General features: G+C 46.1%; 1 protein-coding gene across 4 annotated transcripts in view; it reads left to right on the plus strand.

Annotated features, from left to right (window-relative positions):
- LOC116501471 (dymeclin) overlaps window positions 1–23,592 on the plus strand; it is a 135,373-nt gene that overhangs the window by 82,091 nt on the left and 29,690 nt on the right. For 2 of the 4 annotated variants that reach the window (XM_032207063.1, XM_032207067.1), the window contains one exon: window positions 2,981–3,524. The exons of 1 other annotated variant lie outside the window; for it this stretch is intronic. In XM_032207063.1, the coding sequence (XP_032062954.1) occupies window positions 2,981–3,023 (43 nt within the window). In that variant the 3' untranslated portion in view covers window positions 3,024–3,524. Of the gene's footprint in view, window positions 1–2,980; window positions 3,525–9,415; window positions 9,509–23,592 lie in introns of those variants that run through there. One more of the 4 variants, XM_032207068.1, reaches the window with a different exon arrangement.

Genomic DNA, 23,592 nt, shown 5'->3' on the forward strand with positions numbered 1-23,592 from the left:
TCCTTTTACAGGAAATGTTTAGTAATAGGGATTGTACTTAATCTTGGTCTCAGTATCGAGAACTATTTAATATACTACTTTATTTGATGTTATCCCGCATTTTCCCTATTTTTTCAAGTAGTAGCACCTTTATGTGCTTCTGAAAACTTCCTACGCATTTCTCTTTTGAAGCGTGTCTATCTGCGTGTCCGTGCTATTTGCACAAAAGTGGGATTGCCAACAAACATCTCTTGGAAGGTCTCTCTTGGAAGGTCTCTCTTGGAAGGTCTCTCTTGGAAGGTCTCTCTTGGAAGGTCTCTCTTGGAAGGTCTCTCTTGGAAGGTCTCTCTTGGAAGGTCTCTCTTGGAAGAAATGGTGTGTAGCTGTTACAAGTATGTACACACTCATGTTATACAAAGTCAAGTAGTGGGATTTCATGATAAATTACCATGCATTTTTCATGTCAAGTTGTATTCTCTGTTCCTTCCAACATCTTTCATGTCCAACTTGACTTACGCAGAAAGGAATGCATAACTAAAATTTTTAAATTGCCCAGAAATTCTGTATTTGCTGGTTTCCTTGGGAAACCTACTTTGCAAACCTCAGTCACTCAAATGAAGATTTATTTTTTTCGTGTGGCTGGAGAGAATGATTTTGGATCGAAACCAATCTCCTTCCTCTTGGGAGGCGAAGGGTGGGAATAGTTAAATACAAATTTTGAAAATTTGTAGGTTTTGTACCAAGAAGGAGCATCCTTCTGAACAACTGCCTGGTGAAATCGTAGGGGTACAAACCGTCTCTCTGAATTCAGCTTGTTAGTAGCAGCTCAAACCACCTCTTCTTTATTTTTGTGCACAACTGCAGGTGTATGAAATATGTTTCAGATGTGGTTCAAACTCGACTTTTGAGCCAAAATCGCTGTTGCTCTGTAGGTGGAGATACTCTGCTAAAGTGGGTTGTAACGCGTTGTCAAATCAAGATACTGTGTTTACACATTTCTTACATAAAAAAAAAAACAAAAAATATATATATATTTTTTATCGCTTCTTCCTTTTTTTGTGGCCTCAGGGCACGCTGAACGCATGCCATCAACCAAGACAACAAATGTTCGTATCCTTAATTACTGATCTTAAATTCCTGTGGTGCTCACGAGCCTATCTCAGTGGTTCGCAAATAACAAAAAGTGGTTCGCTCCATAAAAAGCAAAATACGCCTGGCTTTGAATTTATAAGCCATGCTTCATCACGAACAATTCAGAAGTTATCTGCAGATGCAGGTGCAGAATCTGTCAAATTTTCTTCCCGTGTAGGGTTTTAGAAGCCTAGAAAAAAGGCGTTGCTCCGCAAGAGACGATCCGTGCATTGAAGATGGAGCACTCCTTAACGGTGAGGTGGACGGTCTGGTTTGGGACTTTGTGTCTTAGTGTGAAGAGGACTGCTAGCAATGCACGTATGCTGATCTTTGGGAGTCTTTTAATTCCTAATGTGGATCCAGGTTCATTTCCATGAGTACACAGCAATTTCCTTTGGAAATGCAGCAGTGACCCCAATGCATATGTGTGCACACGGTGCATTTAAACAAACCAGCATCAAGTAAAAGTTGCTCAAAGGATAAAGATTTGTCCTTAGCTTGCATGGCAGCGATGTTTCTTTCATTTTCTTCTTGTCGTTTCATTGTTCGGAGTCTGTGTTTTTTTGGGGGGGAGGAGTTTTGCTCAGCCTGCTTTCTCCAGCAATTTCCTCTGATTCTCACCCACAGAGCTTTGTCCTAATTCAAGACAAATGTCTTCTCTCGGCAGAAGTGAATTAAGAGCGAGCGGATGAAATGGAAGAACTGTAAACTCGGTTGTCCATTCGGTTTTCATATAAAATATTAACAGGACAAGCACGGGGAACGCTGAAAGGAAAATACATTCATGCCTTGAGACTCCTATGGCAGATTTCAGGGCCGTTGTGCTAGGAATGAACCTTTATAATCAGTTCGACCCTTCCTGAGTTTTACAAACACTCGCTGCAAATGAAACTCCGGGCTTACTTTTGTAAATATTTACTTCGGTCTCACCAGCTCAGATTCCTTGCTTCCATGTTTCTTCTGGTCTCATTGTCTTTCTGGTTCCCTTTTAACAGGAAATCCTGCTTGCTAGTGCGAAACCTCCATTACGGGTTCAAAGCTGCTTCTGAATTTGCTCATATACTTTCGTCCCAAGCGTGTGTGGTGACCGCGTGCTTTTCTGCTTTTAGGAATAGGAAAATTTCTTCTTCCTTCCTCTGGGAGGCAGAATTCATCATGTCTTCATAGCACATCAGTTGGAGATCTCTGCTCGCTTGTAAGCAGTGGCAGATCCAAGTATACTCTTTAAAATTCACGAGAAGCTTTTGCCGTGAACTAAAGATACCTTAAAGCGCTTCATCTATTACGATCAGGTTTAGGACTGTAGAATTAAAAGAGTGGTCTGCAGTGCTTGCTGTTGAACAGGGAGACAGGAATGAAAAAAAATGGAAATCATTTGGTTACCCATACTGCATTAAAATCAGTTGCGGTGCTTTGGGATTTGCCCAGCAATAGCAGGCGGCTGAGGCACACAGGGTATTTCCAAAGAGACACAGGTTTGTCTTTTTGAGGAGGCCCTAGAGAAGTCAGAAAAAGCCTGACCACTGAGCTGAGGGTCCGTACGTGGCAATACCAGTCCAACGTGGATGTGCCTTTTGCTCCCAAAAAGCGCTTTTCATTTCTTGGGCCTTTAAACACTCGGTGGTGAATAAGTCCATCAGCGGTGACTGTACGAGTCATCTTCCTTGCGGAGAAGACCTTTGCGGAGGTTGCACGCCCTGAGTTTGTTGCCCGTGCATCATCTCCACGAGTCAGATGGACCCTAGTGGTAAGCGTAGCAGAGAGTTTTTCGGCAGAAATTTCATGTCACGCTTCAGTTTTACAAGGTTAGAGAAAGATACGAAGTATGTTACTACGTTCTGCCTAGTGATTTGTTGTCTTCATCGCTCAGCTTCTGTTACCCGGGAGCCTACATCTGCCAGGCATTAGAGTGAACAAGAGCAGTGCCTGCTTCCAGTGCTTCCCCCTGCTCTGAGCCCATCTCCTCTGCGGCACCGATCGGCACCTCCACCCAGTATGCTGCCCTGCAAGGCATTTTGAGTTCTCCATGGCTATTTTCACACATTTCCATTTGTCTGACATGACAGCTTGGGTAATTCAAATGCAAAATGCCTCAAGGTCTCTTCAATAGGCATGGGCATTTGGGGACTTAGTGATTTTTCTCCATTCGTTCATGTTAAATGGATTTCTCCCAGGGCGTAGTTCCTAAAGTGCTTACAGATCACTTCTCTAACGCCCATAGAAAGTCTGCCGAAGTGCCAGTACTGCATCTGCCCAGGCACAGTTCTTCCATGCTGGCCTAGCGATGCATTTATTGCGATTCAGGTGAAGCAGTATGCTGCATTTGTTCTGACATGACCTTCCACGTGTTACCAACTTTCTAATGTTATATATGGAGTGGTAATTCGTGTCGAGAAGATGGTTGATATTAATAAAGAAGGGGGAAATGTGGGAGTGTGGCCATGGGGGTCGGCAAGCCCCGTGGTTGATGGTAACATCAGACTGTTAACAAGGAGGCCATCAGGAATATAAAAGAGTTTAGAGGGAACAAAGAAGGGTGATTCAGGAGACTCCAGGCAGTCTCGGGTTTCTTGTTCTCCAGCTGTTAAGGCATTGAAGTTGCTGGGGGTTTGCTGTTGCTGTTATATTCAAAGTTGTTTGACCAATGAAAAGCTGTTTTTGAAAATGTAATAAATATTGTATAATAAGTTTGTTAATCAAACCGGTGGGAAAGCTTGTGGGGGCTGTGACAACCCTGTATAGCTGGAGAGTTTCCAGCTGCCCATCCTGATAAGAACATGTATAGTGCTTGCTCAGCAAGATCGCAACCCACAACGCAGAGGAAGACTACGGCCTTCATCCTCACGACCACCAGGAGGTCCGAGACGACCCCCTAGCAACAGCACGCTCAACCGCAGGACATACCAGGATATGCCACGTACACCCCGAACAACCAAGCTATAAAAGGGGGACTCTGGCGGGGGTGAAGTGTGCGCCCTTGGTGGAGCAGAGACTCCCCGGCCGCCCAGCGCTGTTTTGCTTGCTTAATAAATTTGGCTCTGATAAAGATTATTCTGAGAGTGGTTTGGTTCCTACCACTTATTACAATTTGGTGCCGTGACTCGGATGCAGGTCATTTTGGTCTGGGATCCGAGCTCGGGGGGGCGCACCATCTTTGGATGGCCCTCAGGTGACCGATCCCTCGTCCAAATTCTGTACATCTGAACTCTAAATTCAGGCAAGCAGGCAAAAGAATCCTGCGGTACCCCATAATTTTTGTGCACGAAGATCCGAACGAAGACTCAGGATTGAGTGAGTATTGATAAGCGGTGCCATTTGGTCGGGGTGGGTTTCCTGAAGTGCGACTGAATGAGACACTCCTGGGGAGCGAAGTGAGTGCGGACCCTCCTGTAGTGTGGTTCCCATTGCCCGCGAAGGCGTGGGCCACAAACGAGGGGAGTGTGTGTGTGAATGTAAGGAGGCACTTTGGAAGATGGGGCAGCAGAAAAGCAAGCCTTCTGACCCCATGGGTGGCCCTAAGGTAGGGTTGCCCGCTATACCGACAGAAAGTCCCTTAGGGTTGATGATTGCCTGTTGGGATGACTGGCCTTCGAGACAAGGCAAGATGAGAGAAAAGATGGTATATTACTGTATGCAGGTGTGGGGAGGGAAACAAATAAGAGGAGATCACCTATACTGGCCCGTTTTGGGGTCCTTTGAGGATTGGGTTTGCCAAGCTCTAAATATATATGTGAATTCTAAGGAACCTTTCAGTTCAGAAGAAAGCGAATATGCCGGTTTATGGATAAGATCAGATACCCGGACTTATGTATTTACCCTAAAGGAAAAGGGTCAAGAGAATCCCAGAAGGAAGACTAAGAGTCCTGAGGACCCCCCGTTGTCCCCTCCTCCCTATGTCCCTCCCGCTCCTGCACCGGACCCTATCCCTCCTCCTTCCTCCCCCCCCGCACCTTCCAAACCCTCTAGACACTGACCTGGACTCCCTCAGTTCCCTTGGGGAAAATCGAAAAGTAACTAGGAGTCAAAGTAGAAAAAAGGGGCAGTCAGAAGAAGGGCTTTACCCCTTAAGAGAAATAGCTATGGGAAGGCCGCAGCCAGGAATGGGGTTTGTGTCTGTTCCCCTGAGTTCAGGAGACGTGAGAGAATTTAAGAAGGAAATGGGGAATCTTTTGGAGGATCCTCTGGGAGTGTCTGAGAGGCTGGACCAGTTCCTGGGTCCTAATGTATACACCTGGGAAGAGTTGCAGGCAATTTTAGGTATACTTTTCACAATGGAAGAGAGGGAAATGATTCGGAGGGCAGGCATGAGAGTTTGAGATCAACAACACCAACATGGTCCCAGCACAGATATAAAATGGCCGTTACAATGGCCGAACTGGGACAACCAGAATGCTGAACACAGAACCCATATGGCAGATCTGCGCACTATAATTGTTCAAGGGATTAAGGAATCTGTTCCCAGAGGACAGAACATTAATAAAGCATTTAGCGAACACCAAAGGAAGGATGAAACCCCCACTGAGTGGCTAGAGAGACTGCAGAAGAATCTGCAGCTCTATTCGGGATTATACCCTGCCACTCCTGTAGGACAGGCTCTATTAAAAACTCGGTTTGTAGCAAAATCATGGGTGGATATTAGAAGGATATTGGAAAAATTGGAGGATTGGCAGGAGAAGGGATTAGATGAATTACTGAGGGAAGCACAGAAGGTGTATGTGCGGAGAGAGGAGATTCAGAAGAGGCAGGCAAGGATTTTGGTGGCGGCAGTCCGAGAAGGACAAAAGGCAGCTCCAACCCGTACAGGGGGAGCAGGTATTTCAAAACCCAGGGAAAAGCCCCACAGGAGTCAGAGTGATTTGAGGGACATGAGGCAGGTTGAGTGTTTTTATTGTCAGAAGAAAGGGCATATGAAGAGGAATTGCAGGAAGCGCATGCAGGATGAGCAGATGTTTAAGGAAGATTAGGGGGGTCAGGGGCTCTATTTGCTGGGGACCCATAAGAAAACGGAGCCCTTGATAAAATTAAAATTAGGTCCTCAGCACCAAGAAATGGAGTTCCTTGTGGACTCAGGGGCAGAAAGATCTACTGTCCAGGCTGTGCCCCGGGGGTGTTCGCTTTCCCCAGAGAAATTGCAAGTAATAGGAGCAAAAGGAGAGCCTTTTAAGGTCCTGATAATAAAGGGAGTAAAAATAGAAACCCTATCTCGATGTATAGTAGGATCCTTTTTACTGGTGCCCGAAGCAGAATATAACCTATTAGGAAGGGATCTAATGGTAGAACTGGGAATCACTTTAGAAGCAAGAAATGAGGAAATCGCAGTTAAGCTGTGTACCCTCACTGTGGAAGACGAGGCAAAAATCAATCCAGAGGTGTGGTACACTCCTGAGTCTGTGGGGAAATTGGACATCACTCCTTTTGAAATTACCATTAGAAATCCTGAAATTCCCATTCGAGTAAAGCAGTATCCGATGTCGCAAGAGGGTAGAAAGGGGTTGCAGCTGGAAATTGCAAGACTATTGAAGCAAGGGTTATTGGAACCCTGCATGTCTCCCCACAACACTCCTATACTACCCATTAAGAAGTTAGATGGCTCTTACCGTTTAGTCCAAGATCTAAGAAAGGTAAATAAGAGAACAGTCACCAGATTCCCAGTGGTAGCCAATCCGTATACCTTGTTGAGCCAACTTTCCCCAGAACTGAAATGATAGTGTTATAGACTTGAAGGATGCTTTCTGGGCTTGTCCCTTAAAGGAAGAATGCAGAGGTTACTTTGCCTTTGAAGGGGAGGATCCTGAGACCCATCGGAAACAGCAGTTAAGGTGGACCCTGCTTCCACAGGGATTTATGGAGTCGCTGAACTTGTTCGGGCAGGCCCTGGAACAGGTATTAAGCACCTATGAACTAAACCCAGAAGTAATGCTGGTGCAATATGTAGACGACCTGCTGTTAGCAGGGGAAAGTCAGGAAGCTGTGAGGAAAGAAAGTATTAGGTTACTGAACTTCTTAAGCTTAAAGGGACTAAAAGTATCCAAATCCAAGTTACAGTTCACTGAAGAAGAGGTGAAATACCTGGGACATTGGCTAAGTAAGGGGACTAAGAAATTAGATCCTGAACGGGTGAATGGCATCCTGTCACTACAGGCACCTAAGAGTAAGAGACAAGTAAGGCAATTGCTGGGATTGCTCGGTTATTGTAGGCAATGGATAGAAAATTACAGCAGTAAAGTAAAATTCCTATATCAGAAATTGATTGGGGAAGGACTAATAAAATGGAGCTGGACAGACGAACAGTGCTTTGAGAATTTAAAAACAGATTTAGTAAATGCCCTGGTGCTAAGCCTACCCGATACTAGGAGACCCTTCTGTAAACACAGAAGAGGGAACAGCATTTGGAGTTTTAACACAGAAGTGGGCAGAAAGAAAGAAGCCCATAGGTTACTTTTCAAAATTGTTAGACCCAGTTAGTAGAGGTTGGCCCACCTGCTTACAGGCTATAGTGGCTACAGCCCTCTTAGTTGAGGAAGCCAGAAAAGTCACCCTGGGGGGAGAATTAATGGTATACACACCTCATAACATAAGAGGGGTGTTACAACAGAAAACAGCTAAGTGGATTACTGATGCCAGACTATTGAAGTATGAAGGTATATTAATACACTCCCCCAAATTAGAACTCGAAACAACTAGTTTACAGAATCCAGCTCAATTTTTATATGGGGAACCAAGTGAAGAATTGACACACGACTGTGTCCGATTAATCGAATCCCAGACCAAAATAAGGGAAGACTTGGAGGAAGAGGCATTACCAAATGGGGAGAAATTATTTGTAGATGGATCATCAAGGGTAATAAATGGGAAACGAAAATCAGGTTATGCCATAATAGATGGAAACACCTTGGAGGTAAAAGAATCTGGTCCCTTGGATACGACCTGGTCGGCCCAGGCATGTGAGTTATTTGCAGTATTAAGGGCTTTACAGCTGCTGAAAGGAAAGATGGGATCTGTATTTACTGACTCCAGATATGCATATGGAGTGGTTCATACCTTTGAGAAGATCTGGGAAGAGCGGGGGTTAATAAATTCTCAAGGGAAGGGTCTGGTACATGAGGCTCTGATAAGGCAAACTCTGAAGGCCCTGAGAGGACCTAAGCAGATTGCTGTTGTACATGTAAAAGGCCACCAGAGGGGTGCTTCTATCCAGATAAGAGGAAACAACTTAGCTGATGAGGAGGCAAAATGGGCTGCACTATTGGTAATGAAAGAAGCAGAACAGGTCAGAGAAATAGCAGGAGGTAGCAAGAGCTTTACCGCCCGAGAGGCAGAAAAACTACAACAAATGGGAATCGTTGAGAAGGAAGGGAGGTGGGCACTCCCCGATGGGAGGGAGGTTATTCCTAAAAGCATGGCGTGGAGAATAATGAAAGAATTCCACAGGCAGACCCACTGGGGAGTACAGGCGCTTGTGGACCACTTTGGGACTAAGTATATGTGTATTGGGATTTACGAAATTGCTAAGAGAATTGTAGGGGAATGTTTAATATGCCAGAAGGTTAATAAAAGACAGCTTAGAGAAAAAGTGTCGGGAGGGCAGGGGCTAGCTAAGAGACCGTTTGAAAAGATACAGGTCAATTTCACAGAACTTCCCAAGGTTGGGAGGTATAAGTACCTTTTAGTGTTGGTGGATCATTTAACCCACTTTGTAGAAGCCTTCCAGTGGTGCGAGCCACTGCACGGACGGTAGTAAAAATTCTGTTAGAAAACATTGTGCCGAGATATGGTAACATAGCAGTAATTGATTCAGATAGAGGGCCACATTTTACTTCTAAAACCATCAAAGAGGCCCTAGGTCCTTTAGGAATCAAATAGGAATATCATACCCCTTGGCATCCACAAAGTTCGGGAAAAGTGGAAAGAGTAAATGGAGAGATTAAGAAACACTTGACCAAATTGATGATTGAAACCAAAATGAGCTGGATAAAGTGCCTACCAATGGCCCTATTAAATCTGAGAACACAACCTCGGACCGATACTGGCATCTCCCCTTTTGAAATGTTGTACGGGATGCCTTATGATTTGGAAATACCAGTTGAGCATCCAAAGGTAGAAGAAAAGGTGCTACAAGAATACATCATTGAGCTAAAGAAACGAAGACAGGAGCTAATAAAGAAAGGATTAGTAGTACAGAGGCCACCTTTGGACATGACAATCCACAAGGTTAAGCCAGGGGATAGGGTGATGATCAAGACTTGGAAAGAGTCCTTCCTGACCCCTCGTTGGGAAGGACCCTTTCTCATTTTACTTACTACAGACACCGCAGTCCGTACGGCAGAACGAGGATGGACGCATGCTAGCAGAATAAAGGGAACTGTCCAGGATTCTCATTGGGAGGTGGCTGGAAACCCCGACAATCTGAAGGTCACTTTCCGGAAAAAGATTAATGAGTGATAACACTTCAGGAATCTGATATCCTTTCGTTTGTAAAGAAAAGTGGAGGGCTCATTGCTCCTACGGGTATCCCTCCCGAGGTATTTGTGACAGCATTAGTGTGTGGGGGTGGCAAATGGAACAATATTTTTTTTTGTATCACTTCCACATAAGTGAGCCACGCCCAGCAGCAAATATTTCAGTGGTCTGTGGAAGGACAGCGGCCAGGATAAGGTGTGGAACTGGGGAAGTGGAGCATACACATTAAGGTGGGTTAAAGATGAAGGAGGTTCCCCTGAAGGATACGGCTGCTGCCGAGAAGATGGTACACCTCATTGCTCTAAGCAAAAGAGTAGATGACGGAGGCAGAGACGTAATGCGGTGGGGATCGAGGTTAGTAAACTACCTCCTGAACCAGCTCACGAGGCCTCTTGGAATGATGGTTCCAAGCCCACTTACCCCAGTACCTCCCCAACACCTCCCGCCTGCAGCAGGAAGCAACAGGGATAAGAGACCAAGTGCACAAAAGCCCTGGGATACCCGTAGTAAAGGTAGGACCCCTCCATTTTTCTTGGGTTTAACATGGTCTGTATGTGTAACAGGATTTCTGATAATCTGCATAGATGTAACTAAGGGAGAAGGAAGCCCCCACCAACCCTATCGGTGGAGTTTAATTAGGCGGGATGACTCTCGGACCCTCAAGGTCAATACTACAGCAGGCTCACCCTCCTTTAATATAACTAATTGTGAATTATTTGAAACAATAATAGGATACGGAGATAACACACTACACCACGGGTGTAGTCCCCAGAGACAATATTCCTGGGGGGCTACAAATGTAAAAGCAACCTACTGGTGTCCTAGCTCGAACCCAGGAAAGGGGTACTGTAACTCTCCAGGACACTATTACTGTACATACTGGGGTTGTGAGACCATAGCCACAGGATGGGACACCCATACCAAGGATAGATATCTCAGAGTTACCTGGATACCAGGAGGTTGCCGCAAGCCTACTTATAGTTATGATGGTGGTGTAAACAATGCTGGAACCTGTAAATCTTTAGAAGTTACAATATTACAGCCTCAAGATCCAGGGTGGATGATGGGAAGAACTTGGGGTGTAAAGTTCTGGGAACCTGGAACAGATAGGGGAATACTCATATTGATAAAAAAGGAAGAGGTAAGATATACCCATGCTGTGGGCCCTAATAGAGTCCTCACGGGACCAAAGAATAGAAAACTACGTAAGAACAAGAGACCATCTCCCTCGAGTATGATAAACACAGTAACCCCGGCTGAGAATCATACCACAGTTATAACTAGTACCATACCACCCCCTACAGGTGAGTCTGAGGAGAACCCTCTTCGGAAAGTAATGCAAGCTACTTACAAGACCCTGAATAGAACTAGGCCTGAACTGACTGAGAATTGCTGGCTGTGCTACGATATACAACCCCCTTTTTATGAAGCGGTATGAGTCAACAGTACATATAATTTGAGCACTGAAGACGCACCCTCCTAATGCTCTTGGGGAGATAGGAAAAATGGAATAACCATGCAACACGTCACTGGGACAGGAGCCTGCATAGGCAACGTACCCAAATCTAAACGATTGCTTTGCAGCTCTCTCCAACTCACTATCAACCAAACTAGAAAAGCATGGATCATTCCTCAGGAAGGAACCCGATGGATATGTGTCCTGGTTTCAGTTAGAACAGAATTAATTTTCTTCCTAGTAGCTGGTGGAATGCTGTGTTTTGGCTTAGGATGAGAAGAGTGCTGATAACACCCTGATGTTTTAATTGTTGCAGAGCAGTGCTTATACCAAGCCAAGGACATCTCAGCTTTTTGCTCTGTCCTGCCAACAGGCAGGCTGGGGGTGCAGTAAGAGCTGGGAGGGGACAGACCCAGGACAGGTGACCCAAACTAGCCAAAGGGGTATTCCATACCATCTGACGTCATGCTAAACAATATATAGGGGTGGCTAGCCGGGGGGAGGGGGCCGGACTGCTCGGGGTTAGGCTGGGCATCGGTCGGCGGGTGGTGAGCAATTGCATTGTGCATCACTTGTTTGTACATATTATTATTACTTTCCTATTATCACCATTGTAACATTATTATTATTATTGTTATTATTATTTTGTTATTATTATTTTCCTGTCTTATTAAACTGTCTTTATCTCAACTCACGGGCTTCACTTTCCATTTCTCTCCCCCGTCCCAGAGAGGGAGGGGGGAGGGTGAGCGAACGGCTGCGTGGTATTTAGCTGCCAGCCGGGTTAAACCACGACAGTCTTTTTGGCGCCCAACGTGGGGCTCGAAAGGTTGAGATAACGGCAGATCTGACCACAGTGTGTTAAACTAAAATTGGTGTAAGTATTAGACCTGCTTAATAGTCACTTGTCATAATGCTGATTGCTTTAATCTCAACTCTGCTGCGCCTGTTTTCCAAATTGAGTATTATAGTACATTATTTTCCGTATGTGCTCTCTGTCATGTTGTTTATCCTCTCCGGGCCCTGGTTTCAGATCATTATGGTACTGAGTGTTGTAGCAATGGCTTATGAGACGATGAGATATCTGGTCATGACTCTAACTTGGTATTTGTACTCAGTAACATCGTCGACTCTGTATTTTGGAAACTGTATCTTGGAAACTATTAGCAATTATACCTATTGTTTTTTTCCATTAGGGAGTCAATCTGTGGAGGGGAAAGGGGAGGATATTTTTTCTTACTTGATTACTCTCCCTTTCTCCTTCACCACCCCTGTATCCTCCTGGATCACTATGCCTTCCTCCTTCACCACCCTCTTACCCTCCGAGCTTGCTACAATAGCTCTCCAAGATATTGAATATCCTTGGGATACTCAGACCAGCATAGTCCTGTTGTTCTGCCTCCTGAATGCACTTCAGGTTCTGCTTAAAGTTAAACAACTACTTAGGAAGCTCATCCGGAGATCTGCCCGGAGGCAGTATAGTTGTGGGTGGCAGGGAGTATGGGAGGATATGGGCAGGCATCTAGAGCAGTTGGCACCCCCAGTGTTTTGGAAATTCACCCCTGAACAACTGCAAAATCCTCAAAAACTGGCAGAATGCTTGAGAAAAAGGTGTCATGATTCTGGCAGTTCCAAAGTAACACAAATCATTGTAACATGCTGGGGCCTGGCTCATGCCTATCGAGCTGCCATTGATACTGCTATCAACTTAGTGACAGACCCTGCGGCCACTCCAAGCCCTGTGACAGATCCAACGGCCACTGTGACCCCTACGGTGGACTCTGCAGCCGCTCCAATCCCAGCTCCTGCAGCCACTCCAGTCCCAGTTCCTGCAGATGCTCCAGTTCCAGCTCCTGCAGCCACTCCAGTTCCAGCTCCTGCAGCCACTCCAGTTCCAGCTCCTGCAGCCACTCCAGTCCCAGTTCCTGCAGATGCTCCTGTTCCAGCTCCTGCAGCCACTCCAGTCCCAGTTCCTGCAGATGCTCCAGTCCCAGCTCCTGCAGCCGCTCCAGTCCCAGTTCCTGCAGCCGCTCCAGTCCCAGCTCCTGCAGCCGCTCCAGTTCCAGCTCCTGCTGCTACTCCAGTCCCAGCTCCTGCAACTGCTCCAACTCCAGTTCCTGCAGCCACTCCAGCTCCGGTTCCTGCAGCTGCTCCAGCTCCTGCAGCCGCTCCAGCTCCTGTGGCTGGGTCAGAGAAAAGAGCTGTAGCAGTGCAAGTTGACCCTGCAGAGGGTATTCCAACCCCTGTGGCAGACCCTGTAACGGGGTCAGAGAAACGAGCTGTAGCAGTGCAAGTTGACCCTGCAGAGGGTATTCCAACCTCTGTGGCAGACCCTGTAACAAGGTCAGAGAAACGAGCAGTAGCAGTGCAAGCTGCCCCTGTAGAGAAGGTGAAAAAATGGTATAGAGATTCAGGTCGTTTAGAACGCAGAGAATCTTCTGCCAAATCTAGGTATAGAGACGACGGAGACGACGACGACGCTGGGCCATCAAGGGTTCAGGAGGAGGAAGATGAGGATGCCGAAAAATCAACAGTAACTACCCGAAGCCTAAACGAGCGTGAGTTACGAGATGTGCGAAAAGATTTTGGTCGCTGTATAGGTGAGCAGCTTGTCACCTGGCTGCTCCGATGCTGGGACTCTGGAGCCAATTGTGTGGAATTAGACGGCAGGGAAGCCAAGCGACTGGGATCCCTTGCTAGAGACGCAGGCATTGACAAAGCAATTGCAGATGGAGCACAATCTCACAGCCTCTGGAGGCGTCTACTCTCAGCTGTGAGGGAAAGGTATCCCTTCAAGGAAGAACTTTTATGTCTACCAGGCAAGTGGACCACTATGGAGAAGGGAATCCAGTACCTGAGGGAATTAGCCGTACGGGAAGTGATTTATGAGGATCCAGACCTCAGACAAACATTCAAAGATCCAGATGAAGTCAGGTGTACACGATCCATGTGGCGGAAGTTTGTACGGAGTGCACCATCATCATATGCCAGCTCATTGGCAATAATGGCCTGGAAAGAGGATGAGGAACCCACAGTGGATGAAGCGGCTAAACAACTCCGGCAGTACGAAGAAAGTCTCTCTTCTTCCTTACAGGCCTGCGTCTCAGCTGTGGAGAAACTTTCTGAAAAGGTTCACCAACTTGAAGAGAATCTATCATCCTCCCCACCTGAACCAACCAGTGTCCACCGACCAAAAGAGAACACTTGGGAGAAACTTTCTGAAAAGGTTCACCAACTTGAAGAGAGATTATTCTCCTCCGCACCTGCACAAAGCAGTGTCTCAGCTATCAGGGGTAGGCGTTTATCCACACAAGGAAGACGATATGGTGGGTACTCACCCCGTGCCACCCTGTGGTTTTACTTACGAGACCATGGAGAGGACATGAGAAAATGGGATGGAAAATCTACTGCGACCCTAGAGGCACGGGTACGTGAGTTGCAAAAGAAAACAATCAAGAAAAAGGGATTCTCTGAAAAGTTTGCTGCTCCAACTTCCAGCAGACAGTCCTTCAAACACAGAAATGAAGAAGATTCTGACCAGGATTAGGGAGGCCCTGCCTCCAGCCAGGGGGAGGAAAGGGACAATCGAGTTTATTGGACTGTGTGGATTCGATGGCCTGGCACGTCAGACGCACAGAAGTATAAGGCTTTAGTAGACACCGGTGCACAATGTACTGTAATGCCATCGAGCTATAAAGGACCAGAGCCCATCTATATTTGTGGAGTGACAGGCGGATCTCAGCAGTTGACTGTATTGGAGGCTGAAGTGAGTCTGACTGGGAATGAGTGGGAAAAGCACCGCATTGTGACTGGCCCGGATGCTCCATGTATCCTTGGCATAGACTATCTTAGAAGAGGATATTGCAAGGACCCAAAAGGGTTCCGATGGGCTTTTGGTATAGCTGCCTTAGAGACAGAGGGCATTAAACAATTATCTACCTTGCCTGGTCTCTCAGAGGACCCCTCTGTTGTGGGGTTGCTGAGGGTCAAAGAACAGCAAGTGCCAATCGCTACCACAACTGTGCACCGGCGGCAATATCGCACTAACCAAGACTCCCTGATTCCCATCCATAAGCTAATTCGTCAATTGGAGAACCAAGGAGTGATCAGCAAGACTCATTCACCTTTCAATAGTCCCATATGGCCAGTGCGAAAGTCTAATGGCGAGTGGAGACTAACAGTGGACTATCGTGGCCTGAACGAAGTGACGCCACCACTGAGTGCTGCAGTGCCGGACATGCTGGAACTTCAGTACGAACTTGAATCGAAGGCAGCCAAGTGGTATGCCACAATTGATATCGCTAATGCATTTTTCTCCATCCCTCTAGCAGCAGAGTGCAGGCCACAATTTGCCTTCACTTGGAGGGGAGTCCAATATACTTGGAATCGGCTGCCCCAGGGGTGGAAACACAGCCCTACCATTTGCCATGGGCTGATCCAGTCTGCGCTAGAGCAGGGGGAAGCTCCTGAACACCTGCAGTACATCGATGACATTATTGTGTGGGGTGACACAGCAGAGGAAGTTTTTGAGAAAGGGAAGAAAATAGTCCAAATCCTTCTGAAAGCCGGTTTTGCCATAAAACTGTGAGGAATGTTTTAACAATTCGTGTCCATAAAGAACAATTCTGTTTGAAATGTTTGAATCCTGTCTGCCTCTGGGCCCTGCACTGGCAATTCAATGCTTGAACCACAGCTGCAGTGTGTCCCAGTCTCCCCCTCATTCCTCATTCTAGCCAATTTATCACTTCTTAAATTTATGAACCTGTTTGCTTTTGTTATTCCGGACTTCTATTTCTAACACTGCTATAGATGTGTCTGTGAATGGCTGGGGAAGAATGTTTTAATTACCCGTGTGTCTGGGAGTTTCAGAACAACTGATAACAACTAGTGACTGTTATGGGATACTATGTGGATCTTTGGTATCTGGTTGGGGGGGGCCGAGAAAGAAGCTGAAAAGCGGCTGGGAGACAAGATTTGAAGAAGGTGTTTTGAAGAAGGTGTTCTGTAAACTTGGGATGGTGCCCAGTAAGTACAAAGGGGAAGAGGAAGACTGCGAGCCTTCAGCATGGAAGACCCCTAGAGACCCCCAGAAGAGACCCCAGAGGAGACCGCGCATGCTCCAGTAGGGGAGAACCAGATCAAAAACAACCTCATGGTTCAGATTTTAATCAAGGGGTCTGAGATAAGGAGGACTGTTCACAAAGGGACAGGTTAGGAATATGTATATGTATAGGAATGTTTATGTATATGTAACTCTTTACTAAAGCAATTTGCCATGTTAGGCGTGTACGACTTTGGTGGGACTACCCGCCCCGTGCTGCATGGAACTGAGTAAACATACCTACTTTACAATCTTACGGATTGTGGAGTCAGCTTTCTGTGAGTCATTTTGGTGAGCCAGGCAGGAGACACTCTGCTCGGCTGTGGGATCGGCTGCAGCGTGGACACCCCTAGGTGCACCCTGAGCGTTTTGCTCGGAGGGGACTCCACTCTCAGCTGCTCACCGCAGGAGCAAAGATCTCCTGAAACTGCAGACAAACGGTATGTTTTCGGCTGCTGGAGGGATACTAACTGGAGTGTTAATAATTGTATGTGTTTTTATGTATGTATTTTGTGTTGTATTTTGTGTTGAAATTTTGTATATTGTAATATTTGCATATTGTACGTATTTTGTGTTGAAAGTATTTGTGTAAGTGTAAGGGTTTGAAACAAAGTGTTACAAGTCACTTCACGAAGAACACAGTCAGAGACAATACTTATTTGGTTGGTTATCATTCTAAGTTATATTCCTGTGGTATGAATGAGATGTGCTGGAGGCCTCCGTGTGCGATTGTGCTGTGTGAGTGAGACGCAGCGTTGCTGCAAAGCGAGTGCAGAGTTCCGATCCGTGGTTCTGTACTCTCTGCAAGGGGAGTGGGCAGAGATGAACGAAGTGCTTGACAGACTGAAAAGAAGTGCTGTTTTATCCAAGTTTGAGTGGTGGTGCCTAATATATGGGCCCGGTGTATCTTGTGTATCTCGTGTATCCTATTTTTGCTCTTAAATGTTTTGACTGTGACAAGAAAAAGGCAGGAGCATGATCTGACTCTACTGGTGCTTTCGGCTGTGCTTCCTGCAACATATGAGGCCCGCACAGGCCGAGACCTGGACTCGCTGAGACCTGAACAGGCCGAGAGACCGGAGCGGCGCCGAGAGACTGGAGCGGCGCTGGGAGACCAGAGAAACTACGGAGGGACTACCGCTGGACGGAGAGAGCCCTGGGACGCTGCAGAGCCACGGACGGCTCTGAGAGACACAGAATAGACCTGACAGAAGCTGCAAAACGCGGGGAAATTGAAGTAATTGCGGAACATCCGAGATCGAGTTGCTACGGGAGATCAGAGGCGTCAGTGGACACCGGCAGTCGACTCTCACCGTGAGGCGAGTCGGCGCAGAGCAGAGGGGCGGACATCAGGACCCTGCAGCCTGTCTGACGTAACCATGGAGGCAGCGGCAGCAGCGGCTGTGCTGCTTCACTCTAGCATTCTTTTTATAAAAGGTTTATCTTGCAATGCAAAAAGGACTATTAGTCCCCAGATTGATGTTATAACCATTACTAATGACGACTTAGCTCTATTGCAGGGCAGGAGTGCAGAGACGCAGATTACACTGCCAAATGACCACCGGCAGGCTCTTTCACAAACCTAAGGTTGCAGCTGGCACTGCCTGCAGCCGTATAGCAGACGTTACACTCTCTTTCCTAACTAGTAATCATGTGTCTCATCCATTTGTGGTGAATGGTCAGTGGCAAAAAGAAAAGGAGGATGCCACTGACACTAACAGCATGGGTAATAGGAGTAGTATAAGTGACACAGGTGACGGTGCGGAGCGCTCTGCCTGCTGCTCACCTTCGCCCGACAATGTGACTTGTATCTACAAGAATGTATCTACAAGAAGTGGCGATGTGACAGAGATCCTTATTGTAAGGATGGAAGTGATGAAATTAACTGCCCTTCCTGGACCTGCAGGCCAGACCAGTTCAGATGTGAAGATGGGAACTGTGTCCATAGGAGTAGGCAGTGCAGTGGTCTGAGAGACTGTCTGGATGGCACTGATGAAACAATGTTATTCAGTGCTCTGGACCTGGCAAATTCAAGTGCAGAAGTGGAGAATGCATAGATATCAATAAAGTGTGTAACCAGCAGAGAGACTGCAAGGACTGGGGTGATGAGCCCCTGAAGGAATGCAACATAAATGAATGTGACTGTCCAGCTGAGTTTGAGTTTGTAAACAAGAGAAACTGTGGAGGTATTGATGAATGCCAAAACCCTGGTATCTGTAGTCAAATCTGTATCAACCTGAAATGTGGCTACAAATGTGAATGTAGCCGTGGCTATCAGATGAATCCTGCTACAGGAACCTGGAAAGGGCCATACGGCAAAGCAAATTAGATAACTGTTATTTAACTTGTCAGAAGATAAAAAAGAAAGTGTTTCAACAAGCAGCCATGGGAGGGAAGAATCACTGAACCCCCGATGTGAGGGACTGTACCTTGTTTTACTGACTACTGAAACAGCTGTGAGAACTGCAGAAAGGGACCCACGCATCCAGAATAAAAGGACCAGTAACTACTGAAACTTGGAGGGTTGAGTCCGCTCCTGGGAAACTGAAACTCAAGCTAAGGGAGAACTAATATTCTGGCAACGAGGCTCTGCATGAATGAAGGATGCTAAATAAAGGGGACAAGCCTAAAGGGAGAAAACGGAGAAGGCAAGACCGGGGCAGGACCCTCCACTGCGGTGTGTATGGTCTACCGAGGGAGGCAACCCCTATGGGTATTGACTGCCGAGTGAGAGGGCCTCGACCGGACTTCTCCCACACTAAGATCAGGTTGTCCCGAGAAAATAACATAAAAAAAAACTTTTTTTTAAACCTATATAAAATTGTGATTCGTTTTACAGGAGCTGGATCACCCTGACAGGCCGAACGGTAACACAAGCCTGAAGTGACCCTGAAAGCGGGCCTAACTCCTTGACTGAAGGCGTTTGCCTATTATGATCCAGCTACGTGGGCAGAAGACAGATCCTGGGACTATAGGACCCCAGTATATATACTTAATAGAATTATTAGCTGTAATAGAAATAGTTATAAATGATGAGAACTGATTTAAATGAGTTATAAAGATGAGAACTGCTTTGTATCAAAATTGCCTAGCTTTGGATTATTTACTAGCACAAGAAGGAGAAGTCTGTGGAAAATTTAGCTTTAGTAATTGCTGTTTAAAGATTGATAAAAAGGGTGTTTCTTCCTAGTAACTGATAGAATGTTATGTTCTGGTTTAGGATGAGAAGAATGTTAATAATATGCTGGTGTTTTAATTGTTTTTAATTGTTACAGAGCAGTGCTTACACCAAGCCAAGGACCAAGCCAAATTCAGCTTCTCACTGTCCTGTCAGCAGGCAGGCTGGGAGGAGGGCCGTACTGCTCGGGGTTAGGTTGGGCATCGGACAGCAGGTGGTGAGCAATTGCATTGTGCATCACTTGTTTCGTACACATTATTACTAGTAGTACTATTATCATCATTATTGTTATTATTATTATTGTTATTATTTTCTTGTTTTTATCTCAACTCACAGGCTTCACTTTCCCATTTCTCTCTCCCATCCCAGAGAAGGAAGGGGGGGAGGTGAGCGAGCAAACAAAAACCTGGAATGGGATTTATTTTCATGGCTGCCTGGTGGACCATGGGTTAAAAGAGTGTTATTTTTATTGTCATGTGGTGTAATTATGTTATTGTATATACCTTGTATGATACCTTGTCTTACATTATTAATACACCGGGTGATAAATAGTACATTTGTAATAACTTCATTAAAAAGGGAAGGGGATATGTCAATTATGATGTTTAAGAATTGGACCCTCCAAGAACAAACTGATGAAATCCAATTATTAATAACAGAAGAGACACGAATTGGGGATATTGAAAAGAAGATAAGGGATTGTGAGGAATGTTTTAACAATTCGTGTCCATAAAGAACAATTCTGTTTGAAATGTTTGAATCCTGTCTGCCTCTGGGCCCTGCACTGGCAATTCAATGCTTGAACCACAGCTGCAGTGTGTCCCAGTCTCCCCCTCATTCCTCATTCTAGCCAATTTATCACTTCTTAAATTTATGAACCTGTTTGCTTTTGTTATTCCGGACTTCTATTTCTAACACTGCTATAGATGTGTCTGTGAATGGCTGGGGAAGAATGTTTTAATTACCCGTGTGTCTGGGAGTTTCAGAACAACTGATAACAACTAGTGACTGTTATGGGATACTATGTGGATCTTTGGTATCTGGTTGGGGGGGGCCGAGAAAGAAGCTGAAAAGCGGCTGGGAGACAAGATTTGAAGAAGGTGTTTTGAAGAAGGTGTTCTGTAAACTTGGGATGGTGCCCAGTAAGTACAAAGGGGAAGAGGAAGACTGCGAGCCTTCAGCATGGAAGACCCCTAGAGACCCCCAGAAGAGACCCCAGAGGAGACCGCGCATGCTCCAGTAGGAGGGACTGCACCCCGGAAGCTAATTTTAATAATCTATTTTTTTAGAAGTAGTAATGAATATGTATTAGTCTAGGAGCATAAAAATCAGCTGCTTGATGTAACTGGTGTGCGTCCTGGTGGAGCGGAGACTCCCGGTGCACCCAGCGCTGTTTGCTTACCTCTATTCCTTTATATTCTTTCAATAAATCCTATTTTTTTTATTTAATCCTAATTTGAATCCTGAGCCATTTATAACAAAACAAAATAAAGTCAAAGGACCTGCACGAGAGATCCAGTTTTTAGGAATAAAATGGCAAGATGGGCGTCGTCAAATCCCAATGGATGTGATCAACAAAATAACAGCTATGTCTCCACCAACTAACAAAAAAGAAACACAGACTTTCCTAGGTGTTGTGGGGTTTTGGAGAATGCACATCCCAAATTACAGTCTGATTGTAAACCCGCTCTACCAAGTAACCCGTAAGAAGAATGAGTTTGAATGGGGCCCTGAACAACGACAAGCCTTTGAACAAATCAAGCAGGAAATAGTCCATGCAGTAGCCCTTGGGCCAGTTCGAACAGGACCAGATGTAAAGAATGTGCTCTACACTGCAGCCGGGGAGAACGGCCCCACCTGGAGCCTCTGGCAGAAAGAACCTGGGGAAACTCGAGGTCGGCCCCTGGGGTTTTGGAGTCGGGGATACAGAGGATCTGAGGCCCGCTATACTCCAACTGAAAAGGAGATATTGGCAGCATATGAAGGAGTTCGATCTGCTTCGGAGGTGGTCGGTACTGAAGTGCAGCTCCTCCTAGCACCCCGATTGCCAGTACTAGGCTGGATGTTCAAGGGAAGGGTCCCTTCTACGCATCATGCAACTGATGCTACATGGAGCAAGTGGGTTGCACTGATTACTCAGCGGGCTCGAATAGGAAACCCCAGTCGCCCAGGAATATTGGAAGTGATTATGGACTGGCCAGAAGGCAAATACTTTGGGATATCATCCGAGGAGGAGGTGGGTCGTGCTGAAGAAGCCCCACTGTACAACCAGTTACCAGAGAATGAAAAGAAATATGCCGTGTTCACTGATGGGTCCTGTCGTATTGTGGGGAAGCATCGGAGATGGAAGGCTGCTGTATGGATCCCTACACGACGAGTTGCAGAAGCTGCTGAGGGAGAAGGTGAATCGAGTCAGTTTGCAGAAGTGAAAGCCATTCAGCTGGCTTTAGACATTGCTGAATGAGAAAAATGGCCAGTTCTCTATCTCTACACCGATTCATGGATGGTAGCAAATGCCCTGTGGGGATGGTTACAGCAATGGAAGCAAAACAACTGGCAGCGTAGGGGCAAACCCATCTGGGCTGCTGCACTGTGGCAAGACATTGCTGCTCGGGTAGAGAACCTGGCTGTGAAAGTACGTCACGTAGATGCTCATGTGCCCAAGAATCGGGCTACTGAAGAACATCAAAACAACCAGCAGGTGGATCAGGCTGCTAAGATTGAAGTAGCTCAGGTGGACCTGGATTGGCAGCATAAAGGTGAATTATTTATAGCCCGATGGGCCCATGACACCTCAGGCCATCAAGGTAGAGATGCAACATACAGATGGGCTCGTGATCGAGGGGTGGACCTGACCATGGACACTATAGCACAGGTTATTCATGACTGTGAAATATGTGCTGCAATCAAGCAAGCCAAACGGTCAAAGCCTCTTTGGTATGGAGGACGATGGCTGAAATATAAATATGGAGAGGCCTGGCAGATTGATTACATCACACTCCCTCAAACTCGCAATGGCAAGCGCCACGTACTTACAATGGTGGAAGCAACCACCGGATGGCTGGAAACATATCCTGTGCCTCATGCCACCGCCCGGAACACTATCCTGGGCCTTGAAAAGCAAGTCCTATGGCGACATGGCACCCCAGAAAGAATAGAGTCAGACAATGGGACTCATTTCCAAAACAACCTTATAGACACTTGGGCCAAAGAACATGGTATTGAGTGGGTGTATCACATCCCCTATCATGCACCAGCCTCCGGGAAAGTTGAACGATACAACGGACTGTTAAAGACTACATTGAAAGCAATGGGCGCTGGAACATTCAAAAATTGGGATACGCATTTGGCAAAGGCCACCTGGTTAGTCAATACTAGGGGATCTGCCAACCGAGCTGGACCTGCCCAATCAAACCTGTTACGTACTGTAGATGGGGATAAAGTTCCTGTAGTGCATGTAAGAAATATGCTGGGTAAAACAGTCTGGGCTACTCCTGCCTCAGGAAAAGGCAAACCTATTCGTGGAATTGTTTTCGCTCAGGGACCTGGATACACTTGGTGGGTGATGCAAAAGAACGGAGAGGTCCGGTGTGTACCTCAAGGAGATTTAATACTGGGTGAGAATAGCCCATGAACTGAATTGTACCATGTTAATTACTATATAATACTGTATGTTATCACTACTATGACTACTGTAGGTGACTAATTAGAATGTATGGAAAAGAGTGTAACCTGAGCATGACATAAATGGTATGGAATAAGGGGTGGATAGGTGTCCTGGTTTCAGTTAGAACAGAATTAATTTTCTTCCTAGTAGCTGGTGGAATGCTGTGTTTTGGCTTAGGATGAGAAGAGTGCTGATAACACCCCGATGTTTTAATTGTTGCAGAGCAGTGCTTATACCAAGCCAAGGACATCTCAGCTTTTTGCTCTGTCCTGCCAACAGGCAGGCTGGGGGTGCAGTAAGAGCTGGGAGGGGACAGACCCAGGACAGGTGACCCAAACTAGCCAAAGGGGTATTCCATACCATCTGACGTCATGCTAAACAATATATAGGGGTGGCTAGCCGGGGGGAGGGGGCCGGACTGCTCGGGGTTAGGCTGGGCATCGGTCAGCGGGTGGTGAGCAATTGCATTGTGCATCACTTGTTTGTACATATTATTATTACTTTCCTATTATCACCATTGTAACATTATTATTATTATTGTTATTATTATTTTGTTATTATTATTTTCCTGTCTTATTAAACTGTCTTTATCTCAACTCACGGGCTTCACTTTCCATTTC

This window comes from Aythya fuligula, chromosome W (assembly GCF_009819795.1).
Source record: "Aythya fuligula isolate bAytFul2 chromosome W, bAytFul2.pri, whole genome shotgun sequence".
NCBI classification, from domain to species: domain Eukaryota; kingdom Metazoa; phylum Chordata; class Aves; order Anseriformes; family Anatidae; genus Aythya; species Aythya fuligula.